Source organism: Salvelinus sp. IW2-2015, linkage group LG3 (assembly GCF_002910315.2).
Source record: "Salvelinus sp. IW2-2015 linkage group LG3, ASM291031v2, whole genome shotgun sequence".
Lineage (NCBI taxonomy): Eukaryota > Metazoa > Chordata > Actinopteri > Salmoniformes > Salmonidae > Salvelinus > Salvelinus sp. IW2-2015.
Genome location: NC_036840.1, coordinates 30,672,573 through 30,700,246, shown reverse-complemented (window position 1 = coordinate 30,700,246; position 27,674 = coordinate 30,672,573). Strand labels below are relative to the sequence as shown.

Below are 27,674 nucleotides of genomic sequence, written 5' to 3'. Positions count from 1 at the left end.
GATAGGCTTGAATTCATAAACAGCTCAATGCTTGAAGCATTGCGAAGAGCTGCTGGCAAAACGCACGAAAGTGCTGTTTGAATGAATGTATACGAGCCTGCTGCTACCTACCATAGCTCAGTCAGACTGCTCTATCAAATCATAGACTTAATTATAACATAATAACACACAGAAATACGAGCCTTAGGTCATTAATATGGTCGAATCCGGAAACTATCATCTCGAAAACAAAATGTTTATTCTTTCAGTGAAATACGGATCCGTTCCATATTTTATCTAACGGGTGGCATCTATAAGTCTAAATATGCAGGTTTAAAAATACATACTTCTGTGTATTGATTTTAAGAAAGGCATTGATGTTTATGGTTAGGTACACGTTGGAGCAACGACAGTCCTTTTTCGCGAATGCGCACCGCATCGATTATATGCAACGCAGGACACGCTAGATAAACTAGTAATATCAACCATGTGTAGTTAACTAGTGAATATGATTGATTGATTGTTTTTTATAAGATACGTTTAATACTAGCTAGCAACTTACCTTGGCTTCTTACTGCATTCGCGTAACAGGCAGGCTCCTCGTGGAGTGCAATGTAAAGCAGGTGGTTAGAGCGTTGGACTAGTTAACTGTAAGGTTGCAAGATTGAATCCCCGAGCTGACAAGGTAAAAATCTGTCGTTCTGCCCCTGAACAAAGGCAGTTAACCCACCGTTCCTAGGCTGTCATTGAATAAGAATGTTTTCTTAACTGACTTGCCTAGTTAAATAAAGGTGTAAAAAAAAATATATATAATATTGGCCAAATCGGTGTCCAAAGATACCAATTTCCGATTGTTATGAAAACTTGAAATCGCCTTTCCGATTAATCGGTCGACCTCTAGACCTTATATAGACGTGTGTGCCTTTCCAAATCATGTCAAATCAATTGAATTTACCACAGGTAGACTCCAATCAAGTTGTAGAAACATCTCAAGGATGATCAATGGAAACAAGATGCACCTTAGCTCAATTTTGAGTCTCATACCAAAGGGTCTGAATACTTATGTAAATAAGGTATTTCTGTTTTAAATGTTTAATACATTCGCATAATGTTGTAAAGGACTGTTTGTGCAAAATGTTTCTGTGAAAAAACAGTGTGGCCAGCTCAAACGCTGACTGTGAATCGAAACTGGACGTTCTACATAAGCGTTCTAATCCCACCGGTTTGAGCGTACGCTACATGGACCACTGTAGAATGATCACACCCGTGTGTTGGTACGTGTCAAAGGGTTAAAGCCGGCAAGTCTTTTGCCCAGGCTTTTAACCATTAGGGGTGCTTGCTTGAAACTCTCCCGGCTCCAATAAGGCTTTCGTCCATTGGGTTAGCCTCTGATCTCCCCCCTGCGTGTGTGTGCACGCTGTGTAGTTACACTTGTGGTAGACATCCCATTGATTGCTCTAGAGGGGGATCTTATGACATGCAACTGTCTCTGTTCCAAACGGACTGCTGCTGTTAGCCAAACAAAGAGCGCATGACACCCTGCCAGCCACGGTAACAGGAGACATTAAACGCACATATCAAAAGAGGACAGCTACTTTTACCACGTCAAACGTAGTGCCTACAGTACAAGGAAAGGGGGATAACTGCTCTTGTGTATGACAAGCAAGGCAGGCAAAGTGAGCATAAAAGCAGGGCTTTCACAATATCACTGATTCCATGGAGTTCAGTGGTAGAATAGAGTTATTGATAAAAGTCTAAATATCATCAGCAAGAAAAACACAGGTTCATCACTGAGGTTAAGAACACAGTCATGTTGTCACAGAAGACTGGTTGAGAGGTAGGAATGTCACAGACAACTTTGCAGGACTCTATCTAGATCTACACTGATGGAGTGTAATGTCTTAACCCCACAAACCTAAATTGTTAAGTTGTATAAACTTGCATATTACAATGAATGTAAGTTATCTTTTTAAGTTGAAACAACATGTGTATGGTGTATCCTGGGTTCTATTTGTATTGGTGTAGCCATGTATGACATTCCTTAATGTGGAGTTTGACTGAGTTTACTTTGTCAGCTCAGGAACAAGGAAAAGTCTTGTGAGGTAAGGTGGCACCAATGACCTTCATATTATGAGGAGAACACATGGCCTGGTGCCTTCCTTCAAAATTTGAATCACACGGCACGAGTTGCCAAGACAATCAAGATCCCCCTGCCCTATGTTTTTAAGAATTACTGAATAACAGGTGGCCTCGTATAAACAAATGTATGTGATCAATTGAAATTCAAAAGCCATTGTCTCGTATGGTGGGTGGGGGGGTATCCATTGAACTACAAGCTTAGCTAGCGACAATCGAAAATGCTAGCTAGGTGAACAGTTTTGTTTTGGGTTGCTGTTTTCAAATCTACGCTATGCTAGCTACACTTGTTCGGCCTGAATTAGCAAGAGCACAGACTAATACATAGAGTCAGATTACATCCCTTAGCAGATCTGCCTTTACCCCTTTATATGGAGCTTAATCTGGCCAAATCAACCACTTTGCTGTATCCTAAATCCAAAACAGAGACTAATTCTTCTGTAATCTTACAGACCATAGGCATTCTGGCCGGGGTTCTATCCACATGCCAAAGGGACACCATGAGGAATAAGGGACACACAGGTAGGCATGCGCCTTTGACTTCTTTAGTCGTTATTTTGAGACACTCAAGTCTTTTGTCGGGCATCCATCCATGATGAATTGAACAAATGTCGAGCAATACTTAAGCTTGAAATTGACTTGATTTTGACTCTGATTCAAATGACAAAGTAAAGAGAGACAGGTTCAGTAGCCAGTTTAATGAATACTATCTGTCAGCATATACCATCTTCCATCTCAATTTGTTCAGCAGGCTCCTCTGTCCTTCAAACCACTCAGTAAATGTTGACTCTCTCTCATGCGTTTACCCTCTCTTTTCATTGGTGTTAGACTTAAAAGAAAAACACTAAAGTGTTCCAATCAATGACTGAGGGTGGACAATGGTGTACAGCAGCCAATGACAAGTAGCGAGCAGGAAATATGTGTCATCCAAGAAGCTATGGCAACAAGCAGCTCTTCGGACCAAAACAAGAGATTTTTACTTTTTACAGGTGGAACTGTGGTTCATTTCAGAGAGCAGTGCAGCTCTGTCAACAAAAACAGTCTCTGGGTCTGCAGACACTGACAAGAGAGTGAGAGAGAGCCCACATGGTTAATTCTTTGTGAGTAATAACAACACGTTTGCTTGCAAACAGGCCTGCTCCGGGACATAACGCTGTCTTTATGCCCATGAATAGCTCATTGACTAGCTCACTAACTGTGGCTGGCTGCTTTGCACCCTCAAGGCTTGTAGGCCCCAAATCCACAGCTCGACCAAAACGAGCTCCGCTTATCTGACCTTTATTTCCCATGGTGCACCATTCCCCAAATCCTACTGCAAGAGAGTATAGTGCGTTGTGAAGGGCAGACATAGATCGAGCAAAAGGGTGCATGTGGGTTAGACTTTGAGAGAAAGGATTAGCAGGGCCATAGAAATTGGAGTGTGTGTGTGTGTGTGTGTGTGTGTGTGTGTGTGTGTGTGTGTGTGTGTGTGTGTGTGTGTGTGTGTGTGTGTGTGTGTGTGTGTGTGTGTGTGTGTATGCATGTTGTTTTGTGTGGTGCATGTTTAAGAGACAGAGGCCATAGAAAAAGTGTATACTGAACAAAAATATAAAAACGCAAGACGTAAAGTGTTCATCCCATGTTTCATGAGCTGAAATAAAAGATCCCAGAGCTTTTCAATTTGCACAAAAGCTTATTTCTCTACATTTTTTAGAACAAATTTGTTTACATCCCTGTAAGTGAGCATTCTCCATCCACCTGATAGGTGTGGCATATCAAGAAGCTGATTAAACAGCATGATCATTACACAGGTGCACCTTGTGCTGGGGACAATAAAAGGTGACTCTAAAATGTGCAGTTTTGTCACACAACACAATGCCACGCTGACTGCAGGAAGGTCTTCCAGAGCTGTTGCCAGATAATTTAATGTTAATTTCTCTACCATAAGCCGCCTCCGTAATTTTTGAGAATTTGGCATTACGTTCAACCGTCCTTACAACTGCAGACCACGTGTAACCACGCCAGCCTAGGACCTCCACATCTGGCTTCTTCACCTGCGGGATGGTCTGAGACGAGCCACCCGGACAGCTGTGGGTTTGCACAAACAAAGAATTTCTGCACAAACTGTCAGAAACCATCTCATCTGCATGCTCATCGTCCTCACCAGTGTCTTGACCTGACTGCAGTTCGAACCAACTTCAGTGGGCAGTGGCTCACCTGTGATGGCCACTGGCACGCTGGAGAAGTGTGCTCTCCACGGATGAAACCCGGTTTCAACTGTACTGGGCGGATGGCAGACAGCGTGTATGGCGTCGTGTGAGCGAGCGGAGTGCCCCATGGTGGTGGTGGGGTCATGGTATGGGCAGGCATAAGCCACGGACAACAAACACAATTGCATTTTGTAGATGGCAACTTGAATGCACAGAGAAACCGCACGAGATCTTGAGGCCCATTTTTGTGCCATTCATCCACAGCCACCACCTCATTTTTCAGCATGATAATGCACGGCCCCATGTCACGAGGATCTGTACTCAATTCCTGGAAGCTGAAAATGCCCCAGTTATTCCATGGCCTGCATACTCACCAGACATGTCACCCATTGAGAAGGTTGGGGATGTTCTGGATCGACGTGTACAACAGCTTGTTCCAGTTCCTGCCAATACCCAGCAACTTTGCACACAATTGAAGAGGAGTGGGACAACATTCCACAGGCCACAATCAACAGCCCGATCAATTCTATGCGAAGGAGATGAGTCGCAGTGCATGAGGCAAATCGTTGTCACACCAGATACTGACTGGTTTTCTGATCCACGCCCCTACCTTTTTTTAAATATCTGTATTCCCAATTATGTGAAATCCATAGATTAGGGCCTAAAGAATGTATTTCAATTGACTGATTACCTTACATGAACTGTAACTCAGTAAAATCTTTGAAATTGTTACATTTATTTTTGTTCAGTGTATTTAGTTTGTGTGAAAATAAAAGACAGTCCTTACAACAAGCTGATAATAAAAAGAGACAAGGACTTTTCCAAAAGAATATTCATAGACGTTCTCTCACCATGATGCTCACAAAGATTAAGGAGACAATTATGGCAGCAGAAAAATACTTCACTTCAGAACTCTTAAGATTCCACAGGTCGCTGTCGCTTGGTGATACAAGGACGTCCACAAGAGTTCCGTTCGACAAGAACTCCCAAAAGCTTTTTCCTTGGCAAGTTTCATAACTTGAGGGGCCATGGAATGCACATAAACAAAACTCAGTGGAACTGAAAGGAAGTTGCAATTTTTCTCCACTACTATGAAACCCACTCAATCACACCCTTTCTGGCTCTCTCACAACCTGGGTCGTTTATTAGCCACCACACTGGAAAATGTACTGAAACAGAAAGGGAATACATGGACTTGTCCAATAAGAAACACTAATTTAAATGTTCCGTTTCATAATGTTTTCATAAATGTGCACTGACATTTCAGTTTGGTTAGCATGGTTTCTATCCAATCCATATACACTGAACAAAAATATAAACGCAACATTTAACGTTTTGATCCCATGTTTCATGAGCTGAAATAAGATATTCCAGAAATTGTCGATACGCACAAAAAGTTTATTTAGCTAAAATTAAGCACAAATTTGTTTACATCCCTGTTAGTGAGCATTTCTCCTTTGCCAAAATAATCCATCCACCTGACAGGTGTGGCATATCAAGAAGCTGATTAAACATCATGATCATTACGTGCTTCTACATCTGCATTGCTTGCTGTTTGGGGTTTTAGGCTGTGTTTCTGTATAGCACTTTGTGACATCTGCTGATGTAAAAAGGGGTTTATAAATACATTTGATTGATTGATTGACAGGTGCACCTGGTGCTGGGAAAAATAAAAGGCCACTCTAAAAATGTGCAGTTTTGTCACACAACACAATGCCGCAGACGTCTCAAGTTGAGGGAGCGTGCAGTTAGTATGCTGACTGCAGGAATGGCCACCAGAGCTGTTGCCAGAGAATTAAATGTTCATAAACCGCCTCTCCAATGTTGTTTTAGAGAACTTAGCAGTATGTCCAACCGGTCTCACAACTGTAGACCACGTGTAACCATGCCAGACCAGGACCTCCACATCTGGCTTCTTCACTTGTGGGATCGCCTGAAGGGATGCTGAGGAGTATTTCTGTTTGTAATAAAGCCCTTTTGTGGGGAAAAACTCATTATGATTGACAGTTCATATAAGGAAATTAGTCAATTTAAATCAATTCATTAGGCCCTAATCTATGGATTTCACATGACTGTGCAAGGGCGCAGCCCATGGCTACGCCGTCATGTGAAACCTATAGATTAGGGCCTAATGAATTGATTTCAATTTAATAATTTCCTTTTATGAACTGTAACTCTGTAAAATCTTTGAAATTGTTGCACGTTGCGTTTATATATTACATAATCAGCTGACAATCCATGTATGATAACACCATTATGTTCTCTGCGGCTGCCGTTATCAGTCACAAATGGTGCTCTTCATCCCGTCTACCCAGTCTACCCAATTATCCCATCTAGTGCTGCTGTTATCACTCTGACATAGGAATAGTAAGGATAAGAACATCTGGACATCTTTGCAAAACACTAATAATAATAATAATAAGCTATTTCTCGGCTGAACATTGGAGGGGAAAAAAATAGGCTACAACCTATTTGAAAACCATATTACAGGGGTGTCAAACTCATTCCGTGGAGGGCCTAGTGTCTGCTGGTTTTAGGTTTTTTGTTTCAATTAAGAGCTAAACAACCAGGTGAGGGGAGTTCCTTACTAGTCAGTGTTCCTCGGTGTCCACATCACTAAGGAATTAACATGGTCCACACATCAACACAGTTGTGAAGAGAGCATGAGCTCCCAGATCCTCAAAAGGTTCTACAGCTGCACCATTGAGAGCATATTGATTGGCTGCATCACCGCTTGGTATGGCAACTGCAAGGCACCCGACCACAAGGCGCTACAGAGGGTTGTGAGCAATGTTCCCTCTAAGCTGCAAGCGCACACCTCCTCCAGGACTGCCACGCAGAAGAAATGCCAGGCCGCACAGAGACGTGAGAGATTGAACTTCAGAGTTCGCCCCATTACTTTACACTCTATAGTTCAAAGTTTTTTATGTGATCGAATCAACATATATCAGCCTCTTTTCAATGCAACAAACCAAAACAAATCTAACTTTGCAAGACTGAGTCTGTGATTTTGTTGAAGGCAGAGCCGGAGCGCAACGAAGAACATTTCTATTGGATCAGAGCGCAGAGCCGCTCGTGTGCACATTTGTTTACATTCTTTGCTAGTTAGCGAGTTATTAGCCCAGTTATTGATAAGTATAGGTCAGCAATGGGGAGTTACTGCTTCTTACAAGAGCAGAAAGCGCGTAGGCTACATTTCAAGCTGTCTTTGAAAAGCCAGTCATGTAAAAAGCTAAATTAAAGGGGCAGTGTTGTATTTTGAGAAAGGCTTGAATATGCAAATAAGCCAATAGGCAGAGGCGTAGCCTACATTGTCTAATTCTCTATAATGTAATAATAATGAATTGTATTTTGTAAAGTGGTTTCTTGCATCATACAACACAATACATTGCAATTTACAGTCACCTATTTGTCCCACGGTGTTACAGACCAAGTTAAAAAAAAAAAAAATGTATGTCAAGCCCTTCATAATGTAAAACTGTTTTTAAAAGTCGCATGCAATGTAGGCCTGCATTGAAAACCACATATAGGCTACTGTAGGCTATATCGTAGAAATCAAAAGCTATGTCCATTAGAAAATATGATGGGATTTGCTCCATTGGTTTCATTGGTAGGTCTACAGTACATTATGCTGAAATAGCCAAAATAGCCTATTGGCTACTGTCTAAAACTGTACGGGTGCAGCCTGTAAACGCGTGCTGGAAGTTGCACAAAATTCTCACAACAATCAAGTTTCCGCTCACAAGATCAAAGATTTGCTCAGTGCCCCCAAAAATTTGAGGGAACATTGGTGGTGAGTACGAGCTCCCTGCCATCCAGGACCTCTATACCAGGCGGTGCCAGAGGAAGGAAAAACATTTTTTCTAAAATTCCAGCCACTCATGCCATAGACTGTTCTCTCTGCTACCGCACGGCAAGCTGTACCAGTGCACCAAGTCTGGAACCAACAGGACACTGAACAGCTTATAACCCCAAGCCATCAGACTGCTAAACAAGCTAAATAGCTAATCAAATGGCTACCTGCTGCTGCTACTGTCTATTATCTATCCTGTTGCCTAGTCACTTTAACCCTACCTATATGTACATACTGTAGCCACCTCAATTACCTCATACCCCTGCACATCGACTCGGTAACGGTACTCCATGTATATACAGTGGGGAGAACAAGTATTTGATACACTGCCGATTTTGCAGGTTTTCCTACTTACAAAGCATGTAGAGGTCTGTAATTTTTATCATAGGTACATTTCAACTGTGAGAGACAGAATCTAAAACAAAAATCAGGAAAATCACATTGTATGATTTTTAAGTAATTAATTTGCATTTTATTGCATGACATAAGTATTTGATACATCAGAAAAGCAGAACTTAATATTTGGTACAGAAACCTTTGTTTGCAATTACAGAGATCATACGTTTCCTGTAGTTCTTGACCAGGTTTGCACACACTGCAGCAGTGATTTTGGCCCACTCCTCCATACAGACCTCTCCAGATCCTTCAGGTTTCGGGGCTTGCGCTGGGCAATACGGACTTTCAGCTCCCTCCAAAGATGTTCAATTGGGTTCAGGTCTGGAGACTGGCTAGGCCACTCCAGGACCTTGAGATGCTTCTTACGGACCACTCCTTAGTTGCCCTGGCTGTGGTGTTTCGGGTCGTTGTCATGCTGGAAGACCCAGCCACGACCCATCTTCAATGCTCTTACTGAGGGAATGAGGTTGTTGGCCAAGATCTCGCGATACATGCCCCATCCATCCTCCCCTCAATACGGTGCAGTCGTCCTGTCCCCTTTGCAGAAAAGCATTCCCAAAGAATGATGTTTCCACCTCCATGCTTCACGGTTGGGATGGTGTTCTTGGGGTTGTACTCATCCTTCTTCTTCCTCCAAACACGGCGAGTGGAGTTTAGACCAAAAAGCTCTTTTTTTGTCTCATCAGACCACATGACCTTCTGCCATTCCTCCTCTGGATCATCCAGATGGTCATTGGCAAACTTCAGACGGGCCTGGACATGCGCTGGCTGAGCAGGGGGACCTTGCGTGCGCTGCGGGATTTTAATCCATGACGGCGTAGTGTGTTACTAATGGTTTTCTTTGAGACTGTGGTCCAGCTCTCTTCAGGTCATTGACCAGGTCCTGCCGTGTAGTTCTGGGCTGATCCCTCACCTTCCTCATGATCTTGATGCCCCATGAGGTGAGATCTTGCATGGAGCCCCAGACAGAGGGTGATTGACCGTCATCTTGAACTTCTTCCATTTTCTAATAATGCGCCAACAGTTGTTGCCTTCTCACCAAGCTGCTTGCCTATTGTCTTGTAGCCCATCCCAGCCTTGTGCAGGTCTACAATTTATCTCTGATGTCCTTACACAGCTCTCTGGTCTTGGCCATTGTGGAGAGGTTAGCGTCTGTTTGATTGAGTGTGTGGACAGGTGTCTTTTATACAGGTAACGAGTTCAAACAGGTGCAGTTAATACAGGTAATGAGTGGAGAACAGGAGGGCTTGTTAAAGAAAACTAACAGGTCTGTTGAGAGCCGGAATTCTACTGGTTGGTAGGTGATCAAATACTTATGTCATGCAATAAAATGCAAATTAATTACTTAAAAATCATACAATGTGATTTTTTGGATTTTTGTTTTAGATTCCGTTTCTCACAGTTGAAGTGTACCTATGATAAAAATTACAGACCTCTACATGCTTTGTAAGTAGGAAAACCTGCAAAATCGGCAGTGTATCAAATACTTGTTCTCCCCACTGTAGCATGTTACGTTTACTCATTATTGAAATTCACTATGTATTTATTCCTCGTATCACTATCTAAAATACTTTAATCATTTTTAAATCTTTAACTCTGCATTGTTTAAAAATAACCTGTATGTAAGCATTTCACTGTTCTAAACCTGTTGTTTACGAAGCAGGTGACAAAACGTTATTTGATTTAATTAATCAATCAAGTAGAAGGGAGGAGTGAAAACCCGCAGACACTCTGCCCTTCGTGGAATGAGTTTGACACGTGCCAGATTATATCCGCTCTCAAGATATCAGATATGCATTAATTTACTTATCCAAATAACACCTGGTGATTATCCTATTAACCAGATTTAAAGGTAAACCAATTCAAATGTGTGTATGGAGAGACCCTGTAGGTCGTGCGCGCATGCACGCACACACACACCCGCCCAACCCCCCACACACACACCCGCCCAACCCCCCACACACAGCAACCTGAAAGCAGGTGAAGGCTGGGGCTTTGGGCAGGTGATTACATCAAGCTGGAGTGAAGTATGTGGCGTTACTTAAATGTTCAGTTCTAGAAATGACTCATCTGTCTAGCTGGGATCAGTGGTGGGATCAGTGGTGGAACCCCCCCACAAAAGTCAAACGTCAGATACTATCGATCCAAGTCAAAGGAAAGGCCCCTGCAAGCAGGGGAGTGCTGCAGCACATGCTCTGCTATGGGGCTTTCCTTCCCAGCTGGAGTCAAATAAAATACACAACAACTGATATTCACTATTCACTTCGTATTAATATGGTCGCCATCTTGCCATGCATGATATTGAGCCGGTAGCAGCAGTTATGTAGCTATCTAGATCACAGGAGGTTGGTGGCACCATAATTGGGGAGGACGGGCTCGTGGTAATGGCTGGAGTGGAATAGGTGGAATGGCATCAAATACATCAAACACATGGTTTGATGCCATTCCATTGGCTCCATTCCAGACATTATTATGAGCCGTCCTCCCCTCAGCAGCCTCCACTGGTCTAGATCTATAGCTCTTCCACAAACTGAATATGGTTACTCATCTTATTAAGACAAACCTGGATATTTAGTGAAACTGAAACAGGTGGAAATGAGTGATGCACGTTGTATTGAAGGTGAGAAACAGCCCGTAGGGTGAACTGGGAGGAGTGGCAACAGATGACTTCCGACATTTTGCCTCCAGATATTTGGAGGGATGCTTTGTACACAATACAGGCATGATGTTGACACAGAGCTAAAATAATAACTGCTCTGAGTCTGATATCATAAAAGCTGTTGGAGGATAAAAAATAATGAATAATTATGAAAAATCTAAACTGTGCTATTTCCATTTTATAGACATTTGTGCGTGCATGGTAGCATTCAACAACCTAACAGCATCATCAATATCACCGTTTGTCGTCAAGTTAAAAATCATATGATTTTCAGGACATTAATTGTGATTCCGTCTGATGTGGCTTGTGAGTAGTCTAACATTAGCAATTCATGAGCTAATGGGATCTGTAGTACAATTGGACTTGCACGATTCTCAATTTCTCACTGAATCCATTTGGACCATGTAATCGTTTTCCCATTACTGAGCTTTAACCCATTATGTTGATACATAGGATGCATCCCAAAGTGCACCCTATATTCCCTTCATTGTGCATTACTTTTGAACAGAGCCCTATGGTCCATGGTCAAAAGTAGTACACTATGAAGCGGATAGGGTGCAATTTTGGAGTGAACTATAGGGACAGTCTCTTGAAAATAATTAACAAAACCACCCACGACCTTACCAGTCACCCATACAGGTCTCAACCTTATTCTCAAAGACCTGAACCACAGCCGTAAGCATTACTGTGGATAATGAGCTAACATATACACATTGATCATGGTACACTTACATGAAGACTGTGCAATCAGTAGTGTGATCAGGAGAGAGACATACAGAGTTGATCAACGTTACATGGCAAGAAACTATTGAGAACAGAATTCTATATTCACTTTGGTATGAAAACAAAATCCAGACCAGCGCATATACAGAGTCAAGGCTTTCCTGTGTCATGTCCTCTGGTCATAGTTGAATTATTCATCTCTTTACAATGTAGCATCAGTCATTATTGATTATAGAACAATGTCCAATTTGTTTTTAATTGAAATATGCCATGATGTCAAGAGAACAGATATGTATATGTGGTTGCTGATATTGCTATTGGCAAATCATTTCACCTGCATATCAACATTTAGACTCCATTTATGATCCCAATCTGAATGCATAAACTCTGAGGTTGTACAATCAGTCTATTGTTATAACACTGTTGCGGTGCTAGTTAACACAGCCACACAGTCATACACTCTGCCTATTTCTACAGTTGATCTTCTTAAAATCTGATTTTAAACAAAACCTTAACCACAATGCTAACCTTATGCCTAACGCTAGGGTGGGGGGGGGGGTCATGCATTTTTATGATATAGCCAATTTGGGTTATTATCTAGTGGAAACCATGGAACCATGTGGTCACAGAAGAATTAAGTTATTTTCTTGTTTTAGAGCACACCTATAGGCCTACTAGTAGAATATTGTGAGCATCAAGTTTAGTAGAATGCAGTTTGAGTACATAACAGCTACTAACACAAGAAACAGGAAAACTGTTCTTAAAGGATTCTTGTGTAAAGGACCACGAGGTAGAATAAATAGTCCTTTACTGAGTAACTACAGAGAGCTGGTATGTCAAATAAATGCAATGACATACCAAACATATGCCGTCATTGCAAGAGGCTACGGGAGTATCTTTGATAGCGAAAATGTCAACATGTGCAACTGTGATGTCATGTGTCAAGGGAAGAGTTGCCCAACAGTCGCCTTTATAGTAAAATTAAGATTCTGATGCACTATTTACACCATGTGTGTAGAGTATAAAGACGAACCTAACTAAGTTTTTAAATCAATAGTGATTTAATGTATAATAAAATAAAGGAAATTAGTCCTGATAGTCCTAGCCCCCATAAGATTTCTAGCCCCTGTAGGCTATAGTACCATGGGGGCAAACATCAAACATGCGGGCTAGACAAGAACCGACATGTTTATTACTAGAATAAAACACACCGTGTCACACTATTGTGTATGTGTTCCTAATGAAACTAAAATAAGGGGGAAAGTCTAACTTTAACCGTGGCATAATAGTTCTGCAATAGCCTACATGCTTCGTCCATGCTCGTTTATTTTGCAAAAGTGAATACAGATGAAATGTGTGTGGCTACAAAATAATGTATTTTATGGTAATACATTGTTAAAAAATGTATATATTATTGTATGTGCAGATGATAAACAATAGGACCATATCCAACAAGCACGTTGCGAGACATGGACACTGATTCAAACCTTGAATGCCTACAACTATTGTAATAACACCCTTACTTCCTACTTTTACTGATCACCTAGCCGGTGCCATATCTCACGGCTAACACCCTTTTTCTCCATAACCAGCTTTCCAATTGAGCAGACCATTAGGGCGCAATACGACTAGGATTGCAATGTGTTGAGGGAGACACATTCGTCTATGGCAGCAGTGTCACTTCATTATCCCCTCCAAAAAAGCAACGCAAGAACAGTTTATAATCAAACGTATTTCATTTGACACTTACATTTTACTACCCTGTCCGTCGTAGATAACTTCGGATCATCATTCGGCTTGTTTTCGGACATTTCCAGGGTGTTAACGTTATATATTCAAATATATTTGAACTGTGCCTGAAAAAGAGCCGACGCTATCCTTGCCCAACAACTCAACTCTATCCAAGTGGGAGATCTAGGTGATCTCACTTGCTCCTATCACTCGCCAAAGATACTTGCAACAAGGTTACAAATTTCACCACCCCTAAACTGTAGGTCCGTGTGATTTCTGTATCAAGTTCTTTCTCCCAGCGCTGTGCGCGCGCAACCTAGCCTGCAGTTGGTAAGATACGCCCCCCCATATATTTGCTCTTCTATTGGTGCCAGAGACCTATTCCCCTTCACTGGCATTTTTAATGACATTCGTAAGTATCAACAATATGAATATTAGGCTATACTTGCAGTGCTGTGTTGCAACAAATCAGTTCCCTCTCCTGTATCTTGCAACATTGCAACATCAATCATGTGTGTGTGAAGCGTTGGCCTGCAACTCCATAGTTGTGCGCTGGATCCTGCCATTTCTGCTTCTTCAAAGACAGTATCTAAACTTCACTCAATCTTTCTCGAAGGGTTTAGAGTTGTCATCATGCAACATGTCATGCAATTTAGAGTGTTTTGAGTAAGCGCCATGAGGCTAAAGAGTAGGTGCATTCCATTTCACTCCCCTGGCACACAGGGTGGATGCAGAGCTATATTATGGCTGTGGGTGTGTGGAATCAAGTAGAACATATATTCTCTAGTTTCGTGGTGGTGCAAGTATTCAGCCTAACCGCTTTGTGAACGATATAAGGGTGGTTGTAAAGGGAAGGTTATAAGTAGTTGTGATAGACAGTCCACCTTTTAGGATTTATAAGTAGGCTAGTTTAGACAGTTATATTTGGTTGTTGTTACAGCGCCACCATGTGGACATTTAGCTACATTCTAATAGACAGAATATACTGTACTAACCCCAACCAGCCTACAGTTTGGTGACTGTGAGGTTCAATCCCAAATCGACCTCTAGGCTGCTGCTATTCTTCTTATTGGCGATGGCACCTTCTAATGTGCATCCCGCCACCTAGTGTGCGCCATGGAAACAGGATTCCCGAAAACGGAACTAACAAAAAACGACCAAACTACCTCCCCAAAATGTACTAAACTAAATCAAACAACTTTTCTGTTAAAATATTAAATAGATATGATCCCTACAGACCCTAGGACATATCTTTGCCCTATGCACTTCTGGAAATCTGGAAGGATTTAACAGTGTATACCAATTGCTTATACCAATCGAATGATCTCCACAAGTGTATAGCGGACAATTTGCGGTCAATTTGGGATTGGACTGGTTTACCATGGTAAAGTTGTGGCCATTTTAAAGGCACAAAATAGTAATCCCCCCAATTACAATAGGGTTGCAGCATTGGATCCCTGTAATGGAAGTTTGTATTCTTTATGTGCAATAGAAATAATCAATCCCCCCCATTCAGTTAACGTGACAAGGTAGGAACCATAGTTTTAGTCAGTGTTTCCCAGGGAACTCTATTTAGTGAACATGTAAAATGGTACAAAAGCACCCCTTAGCCCTGTGCAGGTGAGAGTGTTATCCCATTGTGTAGAGACAGCACAGCACAGCACAGCACAGCACAGCACAGCACAGCACAGCACAGCACAGCACAGGACCTGTTGCTGTATTTCTTTGAGGGAAACCATTTTGAGACCATGGGGACCATGCAGTCTGTTTGGGAAGAACTGTTTAGGGCATGGTCGAGTGTACTGAAAAGCTATGTTTGTTTATCTGTATCAGTGTTTTGTTTATTTAAGTTAGAAAATATTCATTGTTTATTGTAAAAAAATGTATGCCACTGCAATAATGTTTTGTTTTGCAGTTGATTTCATGTGTTTAGAGATGCTTTGGGGTCCAATTTAATCTGTTTAAAACGAGTTAACCTGAAGCCTTTAATAAACTTGAGTTGTTTGTATTTTTCTGCCTCTGTTTCCCTGTAAATGGGCTTAGAACTTAGATGTAACAGTGAGTATTTTGTGTGTTTGCTATCAAGGGTAACGTCTGTACAGCCTTAGCCCTATGTTTGTTAGATAATGCATGTTCCTCTGTAGATCAGGTAAAGGCAAGGCACTTGTCCCTAAACTCTTCTGGAATAGAGCCACCATGTACTGCCCCGTCTCTGTCTGATCTTGATAAGCAGGAAGTTCTCTGCCCTTAACTACTTATCAGACCAATGGCATACAATCAATATAGCCAGTGTGTGGAGAGCTGTTTTTCCTTGTCACAGCAGTCAGGACTCTCACGCAGACAGATGTGAAAAAAAATTGCTCAGGTGAGTAGCCTAGACCTTCTGAACTTTTTGACAAATTCTGATGTTTGCGTCTCTTGTTTAGTGCTGTGTTATTACATGATTTTTTATTTTTTTGTGTGGAATTGTGTTGATTTTGGAGACTGGTATTGGATACTTATTACATTTTGGTTTGACTTGCAATATGTGGCTTTACATATATTAGCGGGCATTGCACCTGTGAAAATCTCCCTATTTCCACCATCCTCTTGTAGCCGAGGACCTGCTCATCATCTATGAGGCAGAGCAATGGGCTTCATACCTGCGCTCTATCTTCACCGGGCCTGTCCGGGAGGGAGTGATCTAATGCAATGACATCACCACAGTGACCAGCCGGCAGGAGGACTTCCTGCAACTGGGCCGGTACAAGGTCAAGCTGTTGATCCTGTCTAGGAGCATGTTGAAGGGCCTTTCCCAGCTCCGACGCTTCTTCCTGGCCCGCGTGCTGAACCCTGCGGTCCATGTGGTGGTGCTCCTGTGTGGGGTGGACAGCCTGGCACCCCTCCTGGAGGTGGTGCCCCTCAAGGGGGACGAGTGTCTGCAGATATCCAGTGAGCAAGACGCCCACGACTACCTGTCGGAGGTGACTGACATTGTGCAGAGAGGTACAGGGGTAGGGGGAAGGGGAGGTCAGAGAAGGGGATTATGGGAGGTTGGGTGCAGTATAGAGGGTCCGCACTCATTTTTTTTAATGCTTATTCAATAATGAATGATATAAAACTTTTAATGAATTCCTGAGGCAACAAGTGGGAGGTTGGGGTCAGGGCAAAACTTAGATTTAATGTAGGCTATTTAGACATGCAGAGTTCCCACATATGCTGAACACTTGTTGGCTGCTTTTCCTTCACTCTGCGATCCAACTCATCCCAAACCATCTCAACTGGGTTGAGGTCGGGTGATTGTGGAGGCCAGGTCATCTGATGCAGCACTCCATCACTCTCTTTCTTGGTCAAATAGCTCTTACACAGCCTGGAGGTGTGTTGGGTCATTGTCCTGTTGAAAAAACAATTATAGTCCCACTAAGAGCAAACTAGTTGGGATGGCGTATCGCTGCAGAATGATGTGGTAGCCATGCTGGTTAAGTGTGCCTTGAATTCTAAATAAATTATTGACAGTGTCACCAGCAAAGCTCCCCCACACCATCACACCTCTTCCTCCATGCTCACGGTGGGAACCACACATGCAGAGATCATCCGTTCACCTACTCTGCGTCTCACAAAGACACGATGGTTGGAACCAAAAATCTAAAATTTAGACTCATCAGACCAAAGGACAGATTTCCACATGTCTAATGTCCATTGCTCGTATTTCTTGGCCTAAGAAATCTCTTCTTCATATCTGTGTCCTTTAGTAGTGGTTTCTTTGCAGCAATTCGACCATGAAGGCCTGATTCACATAGTCTCCTCTGAACAGTTGATGTGTCTGTTGCTTGAACTATGTGAAGCATTTATTTGGGCTGTTATTTCTGAGGCAGGTAACTCTAATGAACTTATCCTCTGCAGCAGAGGTAACTCTGGGTCTTCCTTTCCTGTGGTGGTCCTCATGAGAGCTAGTTTTATCATAGTGCTTGATGGTTTTTGCGACTGCACTTGAAGAAACTTTCAAAGTTCTTGACATTTTCCAGATTGACTGACCTTCATGTCTTAATTAAAGTAATGATGGACTGTCGTTTCTCTTTGCTTAATTGAGCTGTTCTTGACATAATATGGACTTGGTCTTTTTCCAAATAGGGCTATCTTCTGTATACCACCTCTACCTTGTTACAACACAACTGATTGGCTCAAACGCATTAAGTGTCATGATCGTCGTCAAGGGAATGACTGGACCAAGGTGCAGCGTGGTAAGCGTACATTCTTTTATTTTAAATGTCGCCAACAAAAACAATAAACAACAAAACGAACGTGAAGCTCTGTAAGGCTATACATGCCACTAACAAAGACAACAACCCACAAATGAGAAAAGGAAAAACGGCTGCCTAAGTCTGATTCCCAATCAGAGACAACGATAGACAGCTGTCCCTGATTGAGAATCATACCCGGCCAAAAACAAAGAACCAGAAAGCATAGACTTTCCCACCCGAGTCACACCCTGACCAAACAAACATAGAGAATAAAAGGATCTCTACGGTCAGGGCGTGACATTAAGAAGGAAAGAAATTCCACAAATTTAACTTTTAACAAGGTACACCTGTTAATTGAGATGCGTTCCAGGTGATTACCTCATGAAGCTGGTTGAAAGAATGCCAAGAGTGTGCAAAGCTGTCATCACGGCAAAGGCTGGCTACTTTGAAGAATCTAAAATATATTTAGATTTTTTAAAAACTTTTTTTGATTACTACATGATTCCATATGTGTTATTTCACAGTTTTGATGTCTTCACTATTATTGTACAATGTAGTAAATAGTCCAAATAAAGAAAAACCCTGGAATGAGTAGGTGTGTCCAAACTTTTGACTGGTACTGTATGTGTATATATCTATAGCCGACATTAAATCTATGCATTCGGAAAGTATTGACACCAACATTTTGTTACGTTAGAGCTTTGTTCTAAAATTAATCAAATAGTTTTTTCCCCTCTTCGATCTACACACAATACCCCATAATGACAAAGTAAAAACAGGTTTTTAGAAAATTTTGCAAATGTATAAAAAACTGATATCACATTTTACATAAGTATTCAGACACTTTACTCAGTACTTTGTTGAAGCACCTTTGGCAGCGATTACAGCGTCGAGTCTTCTTGGGTATGAAACTACAAGCTTGGCACACCTGTATTTGGGGAGTTTCTCCCGTTCTTCCCTGCAGATCCTCTCAAGATCTGTCAGGTTGGATGGGGAGCGTCACTGCACAGCTATTTTCAGGTCTCTCCAGAGATGTTTGATCGGGTTCAAGTCTGGGCTCTGGCTCGGCCACTCAAGGGCATTCAGAGACTTGTTCCGAAACCACTCCTGCGTTGCCTTGGCCATGTGCTTGAAAACATCCCCACAGCATGATGCTGCCACCACCATGCTTCACCGTAGGGATGGTGCCAGGTTTCCTCCAGACTTGGCGCTTGGCATTCAGGCCAAAGTGTTCAATCTGGGTTTCATTAGACCAGAGAATCTTGTTTCTCATGGTCTGAGATTCTTTAGGGTCCTTTTGACAAACTCCAAGGGGCTGTCATGTGCCTTTTACCGAGAAGTGGCTTCCATCTGGCCACTCTACCATAAAAGCCTGATTGGTGGAGTGCTGCGGAGATGGTTGTCCTTCTGAAAGGTTTTCCTATCTCCACAGAGGAACTCTGGAGCTCTGTCAGAGTGACCATCGGGTTAATGGTCACCTCCCTGACCAAGGAACTTCTCCCCCGACTGCTCAGTTTGGCTGGGCGGCGAGCTCAGCCAAAAATGTTTGGTACCCTTCCCCAAATCTGTGCCTCGACACAATCCTGTCTCGGAGCTCTGTTCTGACAATTCCTTCAACCCCATGGCTTGGATTTTGCTTTGACATGCACTGTCAACTGTGGGACCTTTTATATAGACAGGTGTGTGCCTTTCCAAATCATCTCCAATCAATTGTATTTACCACACGAGTGGACTCCAATCAAGTTGTAAAAACATTTCAAGGATCATTGATGGAAACAGAATGCACCTGAGCTCAATTTTGAGTCTCATTCTAAAGGGTCTGAATACTTATGTAAATAAGGTATTTCTGTTTTTAATATATTTGCAAACATTTCCAAAACTGTTTTTGCTTTGTCAATATGGGGTATTGTGTGTAGATTGAGGATATTGTTTTATTTTATTTAGCGTAAAGGTGTAACAATGTGGGGAAAGGGAAGCGATGTGAATACTTTACGAATGCACTGTATCTATAGGCTACATTAAATCCAATTTTTGCCCTGACCCCAACCTCCCATCTGTTGCTTCAGGAATTGATAATATAATTATATAATTCATTACTATGGTGGGTTTTTGTATACATTGTTGGAATTGTTGAATGCGCAATGGTCACAATATATCCCACACACAGTCATGTTATAGAAGTGAACACAAAAGGCAGTAATTGAAATAAACCAAATGGAGAAGCATTTTATGAGTCATTGCCTGTTAGTGGACTTGCTGGTCTCCGGTCATACCGGTTAGGTGAAAAGTTGTGGCTACCTACGTCTATGTTGAATCGTATTATTTTTCAAGTAATTGCCTCAGAAACAAATGAATGAACTTGCTGCACAAGTGATCTCCTGCCTCAGCGGACTTGCCTCACAGGCATTTTCCATACAACTAACTGGGCATTGTCAAACCGCATATACCTGTAGCTCAAGTCAACACTGAAGAGAAGGCTAGTAGAGTAGCAAAACATGGGAGGTCAGATACAAATGGGGCCGGATTACCTAACAGGCACGCAGGGCCTCCCCAGATCGCATATGAACATGTTGGTTCTGGGCCCCCTGGAGGTCGCCCCCCCAGATGGTGTGTGAGCACGTCATTAGCCATGGCAAAAGGTGTAGAATTGCAGGAAATTTTGCTTTTAAACGGCAACTTTTTTTTGTCTGCCCTATGGCAAAATGTGTAGAATTGCATGAGATTAGTTATAAAACTACTAATTTCTCTGCACCATGGCAAAATTAGCAGGAAGAATTGCAGGAAGTTAGCTGTACGAGGGCCCAATGGAGGTAGGTGCCCCGGGGCTCCAGTTGTGGTAGTCCGGCCCTGGACACAAAGTGTAGGAACACAATGTCCCTGACTCTAGTTAAGTGCTGCAACAATTGGACAGTAACTAGGTGTTCAGTTTGGCCTCGGTTTCCATGAGAACACTACGTATTCTGAGGAATTTGACAGTTATTATTTCTTGAGTCACACTCTACTCTCTGCTACACAGTTCGTTTTCTGAGAAATTCGAAACCATTTGCTGTCAGCCATATATTTGTATTAAAACCTTTAACCTTTATCTTTGAAAGACAAGGTCCTGAAAAGGGGATTTTTCTTTTTTTGTTGAGTTTATATTTTTTGCAAACAATAGTTAAATGCATTCCCGTTACAAATTGGTTTTAAGTTTTTACAGTTTTTTTTTTACATATAATAGCACTGTTTGTCAGAATGTCACCCAATGTACTTTTTTATTATTCATTTGTTTTGTGTTCTTTCCCTCCTGTAGACTCCAGGCGAGGTGTTCATTCTTTTAAAAGACACTGTGGCCAGTAAAGATGCGAAGGTTGAGTTCAGAGGGACTAAAAGGAGGATGAGGGTGAAACCTGTCCACTGGAATGAACACATCCTCTGTGTGAACGCAGCAGGTGAGTGAAAATCCAATGGCATCGTTGCTTATCCTAGAGCAATGTTTAATGAATTTGACACAGAGCACATTAAAAAACACCATGGTTTCTAAACTCACACCCTATTCCCATTATAGTGTACTACCTAGGAAGTCTACCCATGATTTTACATACTGGGTCATGTCATGAGATTAGGGAAATTAGACATTAATAGAAGCGCTGTCAAGCTCCCATTTGACTCACCCATGGTGTTTAGTTCACTTCCTTTCCCCACGACTCTTTGATTGAATATTGATACAAACATGTAGTAAACTATTTGCGAAAACACTTTTTCCATTTCACTGGTATTTTTCCACACTGTGGCTTTTATCCCCAAAACAAACTTTCCCCCTCTGACTGTGAAACCTACACTCCACTCTACCCCCCACAATATAATTGTTTGTTTGACTACAGATAGCTACTGTAACAACCAGGAAGAGACCAAGTGTATGTTTCCCCACAAAAAAAGGTTTCTTCTACAAATGCACTCTGTGCACTGTAGTTGTATGATACTCAATGAGTTTGTTTATGATACCCAATGCTTATGAGACATGATGATATTATTTGAATTTCTGTTGCAGTCTTCCCAGCAGGAAGTGTGGGTGTTACACTGTATTGTGGAGACGGGGAAGGCCCATCTGCAGTTCTACAGTACCATGGAGGAGATCTCTCGCCTCCTGACCAGACCCTGTGGACGTCATGTGCCAGGTATGCCCAGGCCATAGCAGCTCAGGAAACTTAGAAGCCCTCAGAAGGAAGATGTAGGATCATTCAGTTGATTGGTCTACAATGAAGGCCATTTGCAGAGTGGGTGTTTGACTTGTCAATACCTGTGTTCCATTGATCAAACTTTGTTGTGAAGTGCATGCTTATGCCAATACAATGCTTTTAAATGTGTGGGGAGGAGTACAAATGACTAAAGGAGTACAAATTACTCAAATGTAAACGTACACAAGTGTACAGTATGGCTGCATTTAGACAAGGAGCCCAATTCTGATTTTGTTTTCACTCATTGGTCTTTTGACCAATCAGCTCTGGAAAATATCTGATGTGACTGGTCAAAAGACCAATTAGTGGGAAAAAATGTCAATTGTGCTGCCTGTCTAAACAAAATGGCTCCTGGTCATTTGTTGTTTCATGACTTAACCAATACTTCACTGGAGTTTCTAGTTTTAATGTCATACGCACAAGTACAGTGACATGTCTTTTTTGCAAACTTAATCCAATCAATAGCAATTTAATACAAAAAATAACACAAGGTAAACAAAAACACACGAGAAATAAAAATAAAAAGAATACGATAAAGTAAATAAGCATACTATATACAGGGTCAGTTCCAGTTTCATATTTACAATGTGCAGGGACACTGGAGTGATAGAGGTATATATGTATAGGGGGAAGGTGACTAGGCATCAGGATATATGATAAACAAAGTAGCAGGAGCGTATATGATGATTGTATGTGCGAGTTTGTAGAGTCAGTATAAATGTATGTGCATATTATGTGTGAGCAAATTATGAATTGAGCAGTTGCACATTTAGCATGTAAATCTTGGTGGGGCAAACTTAAACATTTTTTTTTTTAGATGCATGTCAGCAAAGCCACTACACAACACAATACTGTCAGGTTTTGGCCAAGACTGTTCGGGTTTTGGTCACTAGATGTCCCCATTGCACCTTTTTTGTACCTTTTGTTTTTCTTGCTCTAATTATTGTTTGCACCTGTAGGTCATTCCCTTGTTAGTATTTAAACCCTGTGTGTTCCTTAGTTCCTTGCTCAGTGTTTGTAAGTTAGCACCCAGCCCCAGCCTTGTTTTATTCAGAGATTTCTCTTGTTGGATTTTCCAGAGGTTCTCTGGTTTAGTTCTTGTGTATTATTTGAGTAGTCTTTTGAGGTTTGTTTTTCCCTGCTGTTTTTTACCACTTTGTGGAGTTTCTTTTGTATTTTGGAGGATTTCCATTTTGTGCCTTTTGGCTTTATTTTTGGACATTGTGGATTTAGTTTCTTTGCCTGAAGATTTTGTTCTTTATTAAACCACCATCTCTAGTACTGCTGTGTCTGCCTCATCTTCTGGGTTCTGACGATTATTAGTGACTGTTTCTCGCACCGGGTCCTGACAAATACATTAATTTCTCTTTAACGGTGACAAACGGTGCCCACAAACTGCTAGAGCCTACATAAAGATGTCCTGACAGCTGAGCTTTCCTTTCACTACCATGGAGTGAATCCTTACCACCGATACAGTGCATTCCGAAAGTATTCAGACCCCTTGACTTTTTCCACATTTTGTTACGTTACAGCCTTATTCAGAAATATTATTATTATATACAGATGAAGTCGGAAGTTTACATACACCTTAGCCAAATACATTTAAACTCCGTTTTTCACAATTCCTGACATTTAACCCTAGTAAAAATTCCCTGTCTTAGGTCAGTTAGGATCACCACTTTATTTTAAGAATGTGACATGTCAGAATAATAGTAGAGAGAATTATTTCAGCTTTTATTTCTTTCATCACATTCCCAGTGAATCAGAAGTTTACATACAGTCAATTAGTATTTGGTAGCATTGCCTTTATATTGTTTAACTTGGGTCAAACATTTTGGGTAGCCTTCCACAAGCTTCCCACAATAAGTTGGGTGAATTTTGGCCCATTCCTCCTGACAGAGCTGGTGTAACTGAGTCAGGTTTGTAGGCCTCCTTGCTCGCACATTCTTTTTTAGTTCTGCCAACCAACTTTCTATGGGATTGAGGTCAGGGCTTTGTGATGGCCACTCCAATACCTTGACTTTGTTGTCCTTAAGCAATTTTGCCACAACTTTGGAAGTATGCTTGGGGTCATTGTCCATTTGGAAGACCCATTTGCGACCAAGCTTTAACTTCCTGATTGATGTCTTGAGATGTTGCTTCAATATATCCACATAATTTCCCTTCCTCATGATGCTATCTATTTTGTGAAGTGCACCAGCCCCTCCTGCAGCAAAGCACCCCCACAACATGATGCTGCCACCCCCGTGCTTCACAGTTGGGATGGTGTTCTTTGGCTTGCAAGCCTCCCCCTTCTTCCTCCAAACATAATGATGGTCATTATGGCCAAACAGTTCTATTTTTGTTTCATCAGACCAGAGGACATTTCTCCAAAAAGTACGATCTTTGTCCCTATATGCAGGTGCAAACCGCAGTCTGGCTTTTTATGGCGGTTTTGGAGCAGTGGCTTCTTCCTTGCTGAGCGGGCTTTCAGGTTATGTCGATATAGGATTCGTTTTACTGTGCTTATATATACTTTTGTACCTGTTTCCTCCAGCATCTTCACAAGGTCCTTTGCTGTTGTACTGGGATTGATTTGCACTTTTCGCACCAAAGTACGTTCATCTCTAGAAGACAGAACGCGTCTCCTTTCTGAGCGGTATGACGGTTGCATGGTCCCATGGTGTTTATACTTGCATACTATAGTTTGTACAGATGAACGTGGTACCTTCAGGCGTTTGGAAATTGCTCCCAAGGATGAACCAGACTTGTGGAGGTCTTGGCTGATTTCTTTTGAATTCCCCATGCTGTCAAGCAAAGAGGCACTGAGTTTGAAGGTAGGCCTTGAAATACATCCACAGGTACACCTCCAATTGACTCAAATTATGTCAATTAGCCAATCAGAAGCTTCTAAAGCCATGATATCATTTTCTGGAATTTTCCAAGCTGTTTAAAGGCACAGTCAACTTAGTGTATGTAAACTTCTGACCCACTGGAATTGTGATACAGTGAATTATAAGTGAAATAATCTGTCTGTAAACAATTGTTGTAAAAATTACTTGTGTCATGCAGAAAGTAGATGTGCTAACCGACTTGCCAAAACTATAGTTTGTTAACAAGAAATTTGTGGAGTGGTTGAAAAATTAGTTTAATGACTCCAACCTAAGTGTATGTAAACTTCCGACTTCAACTGTATATATTTTTTTTATTGTATTTTACCCCCTTTTTCACCCCAAATTCGTGATATCCAATTACGAGCTTGTCTCATCGCTGCAACTACCCAACGGGCTCGGGAGAGGCGAAGGCCGCGTCATACGTCTTCCGAAACATGACCCACATCACCTGTCATGCTTGCCCCCGCTCCCCCTCTCTGGCGCTCGAGGGCACCAGGCTGCCCATCATTACGCACACCAGTTGCCATTGTTATGCGCATCAGCGCTTCATGGGACTCATCTGGACTCTATTACCTTATTGATTGCCTCCCTTATATCTGTCACTTCCTCAGTTTCTTCTCTGTGTCTGCATTGATGTCGTTATGTGTCCCCTGTCCAGACGCTGTCCGTGTTTTGTTTCAAGTCCGTTATTTATTAAATGTTCACTCCCTGTACTTGCTTCTCATCTCCCTTACGTCTGTCCTTACACCGCCAAACCGTGCTTCTTAACACCCACTTAACCCGGAAACCAGCTGCACCAATGTGTCAGAGGAAACACCATTCAACTGACAACCGAAGTCAGCCTGCAGGCGCCCGGCCTGCCACACGGAGTCGAACCCGGGTCTGTAATCACGCATCAAGCACTGCGACTCAATGCCTTAAACCGCTGCTGAAAGTCTCATTTACTGCCTTTTTAAAAACCATAGCTGATATGACTGACTTGCTTAAACTAATATGTCTTTTACTGACTCCTTGTGAATTTGTGCAAGTCGATAAGAACCGCATTCTCCTTCAATAATAACTAACGCCACCATAGGTTTTGACTTTTGAACCATACACAAACATTACATTTATGTTCAGTAAATTCATGTTTGTTATTATATCATTAACACTTAGCTTTTAAGTGTAACTGTATAAGCAAGCAAATGAGCTGCGACGAGGTAGGCCTATTCCTTCAGCACTTTCAAAATGGACACCGATAGAAATGTTAGTTCAGATGTTAGTTCAGATAAATTCAGCAAGATGTTGAGGCCTTAACTTTACTCTTCTTTAAGTCACCAGAGAGGGAGACTACCATATGAAGTATTTTATTAGGCCTATGTGTTCAAAAAAATAAGGAAACAGTCACAAGGATCCACTTTTATATACAATAATACCGACACACAGATGGCGCATTGCGCAAACAAAACAGCCCTCGCAATATCAACAGAAATTAATGGGTCTATTACTGAACTTTTTGTTGAAAACAAATATTTGAATGGGAAGAGACCGTCACTGACAAACATGGTTACAGACCAAAGAACATTACATAGTATCCCCTCCTCGTGAAGAAAAGCACATGAGCTAATTACACTGTTGGTCCCATGTTTCATGAGCTGAAATAAAAGATCCCAGAAATGTTCTATATGTACAAAAAGCTTATTTCTCTCAAATTTTGTGCACAAATTTGTTTACATCCATGTCAGTGAGAATTTCTCCCTTGCTCAGATTATCTATCCACCTGACAGGTGTGGCATATCAAGAAGATGATTAAACATTGTGATCATGACACAGGTGTACCTTGTGCTGGGGACAATAAAAGGCCACTTTAAAATGTGCAGTTTTGTCACACAACACAATGTCACAATGTCTCAAGTTTTGAGGGAGTGTGCAATTGGCATGCTGACTGCAGAAATGCCCACCTGTTGCCAGAGAATGTTATGTTAATTTCTCTACCATAAGTCGCCTCCAACGTTGTTTTAGAGAAGTGGCGGTACGTCCAACTGGCCTCACAACCACAGATCGTTTGCTGATGTCAACGTTGTGCCCCATGGTGGGGATATGGTATGTGTAACGGTGTTCCTCTTCCTCTTCATCCGAAGAGGAGGAGCATGGATTGAACCAAGACGCAGCGTTGGAATAAGACATGATATTTATTTAAACCAAAAACAGACGAAGACAAAAAAACGAACTAACTTGGATTAACTAACAAAATAACAAAAACGAATGTAGACAGACCTGGACGTAAGAACTTACATGAAACATGAAGAACGCACAAACAGGGAAATGACTACATAAATTAACGAACGTACAAACAAACCGAAACAGTCCCGTATGGTGCAACATAGACTGACACAGGAGACAACCACCCACAAACAAACACTGTGAAACTACCTACCTTAATATGATTCTCAATCAGAGGAGATGAAAACCACCTGCCTCTAATTGAGAACCATATTAGGTACCCATTCACCAACATAGAAACAGAAAACATAGACTGCCCACCCAAACTCACGTCCTGACCAACTAACACATACAAAACTAACAGAAAACAGGTCAGGAACGTGACAGTATGGGCAGGCAGAAGCTGCGGATAATGAATACAATTGCATTTTATCGATGGAAATTTGAATGCGCAGCGATACCGTGACGAGATCCTGAGGCCCATTGTTGTGTCATT

The 27,674-nt window shown here is 41.8% G+C and overlaps 1 protein-coding gene and 1 pseudogene across 4 annotated transcripts in view; one reads left to right on the top strand and one right to left on the bottom strand.

The window, feature by feature from the left end:
- Positions 1–13,961, bottom strand: part of LOC111954403 (protein phosphatase 3 catalytic subunit alpha) — a 132,661-nt gene extending 118,700 nt beyond the window's left edge. For all 4 annotated transcript variants that reach the window (XM_023974150.2, XM_023974177.2, XM_023974171.2 and 1 more), the window contains exon 1: positions 13,686–13,961. In XM_023974150.2, the coding sequence (XP_023829918.1) occupies positions 13,686–13,746 (61 nt within the window). In that variant the 5' untranslated portion in view covers positions 13,747–13,961. The remainder of the gene's footprint in view (positions 1–13,685) is intronic.
- Positions 13,962–16,443: 2,482 nt separating this feature from the next.
- Positions 16,444–27,674, top strand: part of LOC139023383 (uncharacterized) — a 46,791-nt pseudogene continuing 35,560 nt past the window's right edge.